Genomic DNA, 7546 nt, shown 5'->3' on the forward strand with positions numbered 1-7546 from the left:
AAATAGAGGAGAAGGAGCAGGACGTGATGGATCGGACATAGCGAGTTGATCCGACTCGATCCATTTTGCGTCCACGACCGCTACTTCTGTGGCAAAGATGGCAATTGCAAGAGCAAGGGCAGTCGTCGGCATGATGTAGTTGTATGCCATGTGTGTGATCAAGATATAGTACGTTAGTTTATTTTATGGTGCATGACATTGTATAGATTTGAGGCTAATGGGTACCTGGTTGTGAACGTGGGCATTTAAAGGGTGACCGGTCACCATCCACAAACGCATCCGGAAGTGTCCGCGGATATTTAGAAGGACGGATTTTCTATGTCCGGCAGTAGATGTTTTTTCATATATTACATACATATGTAAGTCACTGAAACATGGAAATGGAAATGATTTCTGTCGCCTCGCGAAGGTTTGATATATGTACATGGTTGGATAACCCCCTCCTGTATTTGTATGATTGTATCCGTGAATGTGTCTGCGGATGGATGGCGAGTCTAATTTATTTCGGGAGACAATGTTGGAGATGCCCACACCCAAAATAACCCCACAAATGTCTTTGTAATGCACAAACGGTAGATGCTTTATCGTTTAATACTGGCACCAGTAGATTTACCACTTTCAACCAAACACGAGAGTACAGATAGTGTAATGACAATTACATCGACCTCGTGAGAAATATATGAGACCAGTCCATTGCTTGTGCATGAACTGAATCTGAATTATTCTTAAGCCCACATGTATTTGTACTGCATCTTAATTTATCCGAAGAAATGAATTATTCCTTTCACTATGCGACCCAAATCTCCAATTAAACATCCACAGTATGAACAATTACCGGGCTCCTCACATGGCGATCGCCGTCCGACCACACGACGGCCGCCGACACAAACTCGTTCGCCCCAGCCAACGCGCCGGAGACCGTCACGGTGAACGACAGTCTCTGACCCAGCTGGCTGAACGCCAGTCTCCTCGGCGAAACTGCGACGCCGACGAGTTCAGGCCGCGAGCTGACGAGCTTGGCAACGTACACCGACCCCGGCACGCCGACGTTGGTGACGGTGCGCGGGAAGTGCGAGCTGAAGTTCTTCCCCGGTGCGGCGCGGACCGCCATGGTCGGGTAGTTGAGGTCGGCCGCGGACCCTCCCCGGCCGCCACGGCAGGGCGCGGCGTCGTCGGAGTCGGTGACGAGCCGGAGCTGCGTAGAGTTGTACCCCTGGGCGCACAACATGCGCACGTAGTCGCCCTCGCGCGCGTCGTACACGAGCCCCGGGTCCCGCGCCCGCACCGGATTGAGCTGCCCCGCGCCGTAGGTGAGCTCGCCGCCGCCGCGGTTGCGTGACGAGTTCATCGGAGTCGCTGCACCCAAACGCCGCCGTCGCCCAAGTGATTAACAGTCCACTGTATGATGCGGATGGAGGCCATGGCCATGAGATGAGAGAGCAGGTTAATTAGTTGAGATTACCTGTGGTGATGAGAGCTGACATGATCATCGCCGGCGACCAGTCGGGGTGGAAGGACTTGACGTATGCCGCGGCGCCGGTCGCGTGCGGGCACGCCATGGAGGTTCCCGAGTCGATGCTGTACGCGACGCTCCTCCCGGACACCGGCGACAGCGGTGACCACGCCGCCAGGATGTCGATCCCCGGCGCGGACAGGTCAGGCTGCAGTGCAATGACCAAGACCATACAAATGCATTAGCCCCAGATTTGGCCATCCTCAACTGTAATTAATCCGTTTATTTACTGTGCATGACTGATGATCTGACAACCTTCAAGATCGAAGGGGTGATCATGTTTGGACCTGGAGAAGAGAAACTGGCCACGATGGGGGCCTGAGAATCGAAGGCTGACTCGCTGGCGAGGATGGTGCCCACAGGATTGCTGAAGAACACATCATGAGGTTTCACCATTTCAGCCCTGCAAAATGCATTTCTGTCTTTTGGGCTGATGAACACGGGACGGGACATACCGTGTTCTGTTGACGTAGGCCATTATTCTACTGAACTGGTGCTGGGAAACCATGACGGCGGGGAGGGGCAGCGAAAACGCGACGTCGGGCTGGTCGGTGACGATGACCGCGCCGGCAGCGCCGACAGTCGCCGGCCCGCTGCCGTTGCCGGTAAAGGCGCAGAGCAGGATCTTTCCCTTGTATAACCGCCCCGCCACGGCCAGTGATTCTGCTTCGCAAGAACTGCATCCCGGACGAAATGTTAAACCATTATAATATACAAATAACATCCCATAATTGTACAGATAATAAGAGTGTTTCTGTAGCTAAGGCTGCATTACCCATTGATTGGAAGAACAAATGGAACATTCTTTAGCTCGGGGAAGATGTTAATGGAGGCTCCCTGTGTCAAAAGATGGTAAAAGTCCATCTTGAGCAGGGTGATCTTTATGTTTCAGTGGATTGAACATCTGATCTCTCACTTACCACGATGGTCTTGCCGTTTCCCAGCACCAGCCTGTCGACGAGCCGGCGGTCGGTGCTACTGGCGGCGACGGACAGAATCCACGGCGCGACGTTGGAGACGCGCCCGCTCTCCAGCCCGGAGTTCCCTGCCGCGGCCGACGTGAGCACCCCGCCCCTCATGGCGTGGAACGAGCCGATCGCGCCCACGTCCTCGAAGTACGGGAACGGCAGGTTGCTCCCGATGGAGAAGGAGATCACGTCAACGCCGTCGGCCACGGCGTCGTCGAACCCCGCTAGCATGTCCGCGTCGCTGCAGCCGTCGTCCGAGCAAACCTTGTAGATGGCGAGCCTGGCGCCCGGCACGGCGCCCCGGGCCGTGCCCGCGGCGAGGCCACCGAGGCTGACGTTCCCCACCGCCCGGCCGGCCACCGTCGACGCCGTGTGGGTACCGTGCCCGTGGGTGTCCACCGCCGACAGCCCGCCGGTGGATGATCCGTGGTTGTACGCGCGAGCACCAATGATCTTGCTGCGACACGTCGACGGCACGCGGTCAACCAGGAGCACGCCGGCGTGCATGACTGGCATGCAAGAAGAGAAGAAGAAATGGCGTACTTGTTACAGGTGAAGTTGAGGCAGGCGCCCTTCCATCTGCTGGGCGGCGGCCCGAAGCCCTCGTCGGAGAAGGAGGGGGAGTCCGGCCACAAGCCGGTGTCGAGCATGCCGATGATGACGTCTCCCTCGAGCTCCAGGCTTCGCTTTACCGTCTGAGGGAAGCCTAGGAAGTCCCACGATCTTGTCGTCAGAGGCTGGTGCGTCCTGCTTGGGAAGATTGACACCACACCCTCCATGCCTAGGAGGTAAAAAAGCCATGCAGTGCATTCAGCAGCAACAAAAGGTATACATAAACAAAATCGGGGAGGTCTTTTCGAACTCAACCCCATTTTTGATGGGGCAATACTAGACCTACGTAATAGTTGTTAAATAGCAACATGAAGCAATATTAATAGATCATTAGGCGGGAAGGGGCCCACCCACTGAAAATCAGGGGGACGAGAAGATTAGACAGGCAGGTTTCGCAGGTATTCGTAGCAGTTTACGCAGATGTAGGATTATTGTTTTTGGTGTGCCAACGGTTGAACGTATGAACTATTAGATTAAGACCCAATGACAGTAAAGAAAATTCAAGAAACATTGAAAGAGCTGATTTACCATATTATCCAATGTTTTTATCAGGGTACATTAAACGGTTTAACTTTGTTGTCCTTTCACTCATCCTATATACCCTAAAAGACTGATCTACACTACTTCTATTTATCTCAACATGCAACTATGCCATCTCAACATACAATCATGTATGAAAAAGGTGCACCTCACATGTTACCATGCATAAGAAAATATCCACCACAACATTAATCCATGCATGTGAAAACTATTAGACTACTTATATTTCAGAAATATCTGACATCACTATAGTAATCGAATATTCATGTTTCAACTTCAGTAAAATATATTTTCGACCAATTCCCCCAACAACATGCGGTATCATCTAGTTCCCAAGGTCCATGTGCCGACAACATTAGCCAATTTGGCCACAACAACGAAGTACTGAAACTAACCTTGTTCTGTGGCCTCGTTGTCTACGAGAACGTATACCACCAAGTCGATGTATGCTCGTATTTGTTAAGGACCGCTTGATCCAGTTTTCAAAGCAGTTTAGAAGGCTCATATTCCTCTTGGAAATAAATATTTTCCTATGTCCACGGATTTGTGGACAGACCTGTTTGTGGACGCTAAGCTTGCCGTCTAGCGAACATGTGAATGTTAATGCTTTGCGCTCTTTTTGCAGGGCAATGAGGATGTTGATCATATTTTGTTTTGGTGTATCCTAGCCCAATCCATGGGAGTTGAGTGTGGTCAGGGTGGAACGGAACCCACAAAACATTGCCCAATTTTAGCCCTGGTTTCTAGTCTGACTACACAAATGAAATGCCTAGTTTAGATAGGTTTTGGGGCCCAAACCTAGGTTTTTGGACTACTAGAAAGAAGTTTACAGTTGAAGCTCTATTCCCTAACCATCTAGTTGTTCGTCTTCTCAAAATGGATGCCTTGCTTCAACAGTGGAAGCCGCTCAGTGTTGCCAGAGATCGGGATGCATTCACTAACATGGCCATCAATATTGAATCATTGCTTGTTGTTCTTTTGGCCTTCAACAACGTCCACACATGCACCTTAGTAGCATGTTTTCTTGGGGCATGTTATCGTTCCTATCTTGGATGTACTTAACCTATTTGCTTTTAGGTCCCTTGCAATCTTGCTGTGTTTGGTTGCTTTGCCATTGTGTTCTTATAATATAAAGTTGGGCATTGCCTTTTCTTTATAAAAAAACAAAGATTAATCTAAGGAGAGGATCTGTGGCACGCAGGTAAGGCAACACGTAGATTTCTGGTCATCCGTTTGCTTCGCGATTCAGAAATTGGTTTGGTCTTTGCATGTGCTTTAGCCCTTAAATACCTTATATGGAGTTCATGTCGTGCAAATTTTCGCATCTTTGGGCAGCTTCACCCATCTCACATCCCATGTTTTTCTTTTGAACTTCATATTTGAATCTATTATATCTTTTGAACCGAAAGTCCAATTTATATTTCATTTCCATATTCATGTTTCTTGTGAGAGTGCTTTTAAATAAGATCCATTTCAAATACATCTTGACGAGTTTTCAAAACTTCTTTAAGTTTTAAATGTATAAACTCGGTACGAGCGAATAACAAAATAACAAGTTTTAGAAACTAAAGCTTAAAACCCGGTGTGCCCTCGTGCGTAATTCATCTGCTCTACAGATCATGAGGCAATCGAGCGGCCGTGAAAGTTAAACTCCCAAAAGTTGATAGGAACGACTATAAATTCAGCAAGTTTTGAAAACTAAAACTTAAACCCTACCTAAATTGTAAACCCTAAGCTCAGAACCCTAAAACCCTAAAAGCGTATGAATCTTGATAAAACTTGGTGAAAACTTAATATTATGACTATCAAGTTTCAATATTTGAAACATGTTTTTTTATCTTGTCAAAATGTATTCAAGATTGGTCTTGTTTGAAAGTTTTTATCGCAACGAACAAAAGTATGCAAACAAAATTTAATTTCACTTTCGGTTCAGAAGACATCGTAGATTGAAATTTAAAGATACAATTAAAGAGTCATATGAGGTGGGATGGATTGCACACGTAGCTCTGGCAAAAGTTGTGAAAAACATGCATGGACCCGGCCTAAGTAATCATATGTCTTGAACCAAACATGTTCATGAATCTTAAAGCAATCAGAAGGCTGCATGCATTCGTGCTCCTATCCCTGCATGCCCCTATGAGTCTTGGACTAATCTAATGCTATGATAAGTTCCATTGGGTTCACCTAGACCCAATGCTTCCATAGCAGCTCGGCGCTGCTAGCATCGATACATCGACTAGCTTCTTCCTTAATTTGCTTCATCTTTCTCCCAATCACTCCTCCATGTCCTGTGAAATCTCTCTTTTCGCCACCTCTCATGCCAGCTTCTACTGGATTCACCTCCCCCCTCCCCCCCTCCAATCTTAACCACCACTACCGTCGCCTCTTCTATCTCATTGTTTTATGTGGATCTCCACCCATCCACCATGATCACGCCATGCTAGTGAATGGCGGCGCCACTCGGCCGTTTCACCCATATTTTCGTTCGACACCCTTGTTGGTGTTGCTCCAAGCACAGGGAACACAAAAACACCCATTGTCCTTATCTCCTTCCCTCTATAGTAGTTTTTTTTTTTGCAAAGGTTCCCTTTATAGTACTCCCTCCGTTCGGAATTACTTATCTTGAAAATGGATGTATCTAAAATTAAAATATGTCTAGATACATTCATTTCTGCGACAAGTAATTCCGGACGGAGGGAGTAGGTAGCAGGGGACGACAGTCATCTCGATGATAAAGAAGCGATGTTGGATGACCAAAGATGGAAGGAACAAGAAAGAAGAAAACAATTTGGTTAAGATTTTCTTTTTAATGCTAACATGTCCGAAATTCTTCTGGAGTAGATGGCATAGTGACATGGTGAGCGTACTAGAGAGCTTTTCTTTTTCGTCTTTTGTGAGTCTTGCTGCAAATCCGTTTAGGGTCCTCTGGTAGCTGTAGACGATCCTCTCGTGAGCGGAGCTGCAATCCATACACATAACGCACAAACTCAGTTTACTTCCTTTTGTGTCATTGGTGTAGTTCAGAAATGGGTTTTGTGACGTGTAACTTGACTAAGATTTTGGAAACAAGTTCTTAAGAAAAGGGTTTTGGAAATAAGGATCTATCCTGACCTGTGATCTAGGTCGAGGGCCCGGCTCAGCAGCTCGTGGTGGGCAACGGAGAAGCCGCCGGCCGTCTTCTCCCCCGCTGCTGGTGGATGCCCCATGTACACGATGCATACCTGCACGCACGAAAGAATTTCATGTTCTTACGTGTGATTTGCCTGAAGAAAACAAGTGCGCGTGATCCGACCTGTCTCTCGTCGTCGTCGCCACCATCGCCGTTGCCGCTAATGTGATCGGAAGCATGCAGACAGGTCACCAGGAGGAAGATGACGGCAGCGATGGCAGCCTTGATCGGAGCGGCGCCGACCATCGTGCGTGCGTGGGCGTTTGCCGTACGTGCGTGACAGCGCCGGGAGCGTAGTACTTGTATAGCGCGTATGGCATGGCAGCTTCGGATTCGTCGACGGCAAGCTGGATCAGTGGATTATGCTGCTACGTGATCAGTGATCACCGTATAGTCTCGCTTGCACCGGAGGGTTTCTTGGTGTCATCTGGCGAGTAAACGGTGAAACGGTGCGTTGGTCCTTTGGTGCCTACGCCCGGATGCTGTCTTAGACCATGAAGTTAAATTTGCGATGTCTTGTTGTTGAGCGGCATATATTTTTAAAAGAATTATTAAACTTTTTTAGGATAGAAATGGATCAGACCCGGAAGAAGAAGAACAAAGAAGAGATAATAAACTGAAATCCCAGCCCTTGTTCTTACGAAAAATGGTATGTATACTATGTTAAGTCATATTATAGGTTCCTGATTGAAAATGGGGTTATATACCCACATAACTTAATTAAGCTAAGCGTACTTGTCATAT

The 7546-nt window shown here is 48.1% G+C and overlaps 1 protein-coding gene across 1 annotated transcript; it reads right to left on the reverse strand.

Moving 5' to 3' along the window:
• Positions 1 to 808: 808 nt before the first annotated feature.
• Positions 809 to 7048, reverse strand: LOC119338592 (subtilisin-like protease SBT4.9). The gene is made up of 10 exons (XM_037610898.1): positions 6926 to 7048; positions 6745 to 6854; positions 6501 to 6592; positions 3025 to 3262; positions 2434 to 2938; positions 2289 to 2350; positions 1969 to 2190; positions 1769 to 1880; positions 1463 to 1661; positions 809 to 1356 (listed from the first exon to the last, which is right to left on the reverse strand). Exons 1-10 carry the CDS (start codon positions 7046 to 7048, stop codon positions 809 to 811), a joined length of 2211 nt encoding a protein of 736 aa, XP_037466795.1.
• Between the last annotated feature and the right edge of the window lie 498 nt (positions 7049 to 7546).

This window comes from Triticum dicoccoides, chromosome 7B (assembly GCF_002162155.2).
Source record: "Triticum dicoccoides isolate Atlit2015 ecotype Zavitan chromosome 7B, WEW_v2.0, whole genome shotgun sequence".
In the NCBI taxonomy this organism is placed as follows: Eukaryota; Viridiplantae; Streptophyta; class Magnoliopsida; order Poales; family Poaceae; genus Triticum; species Triticum dicoccoides.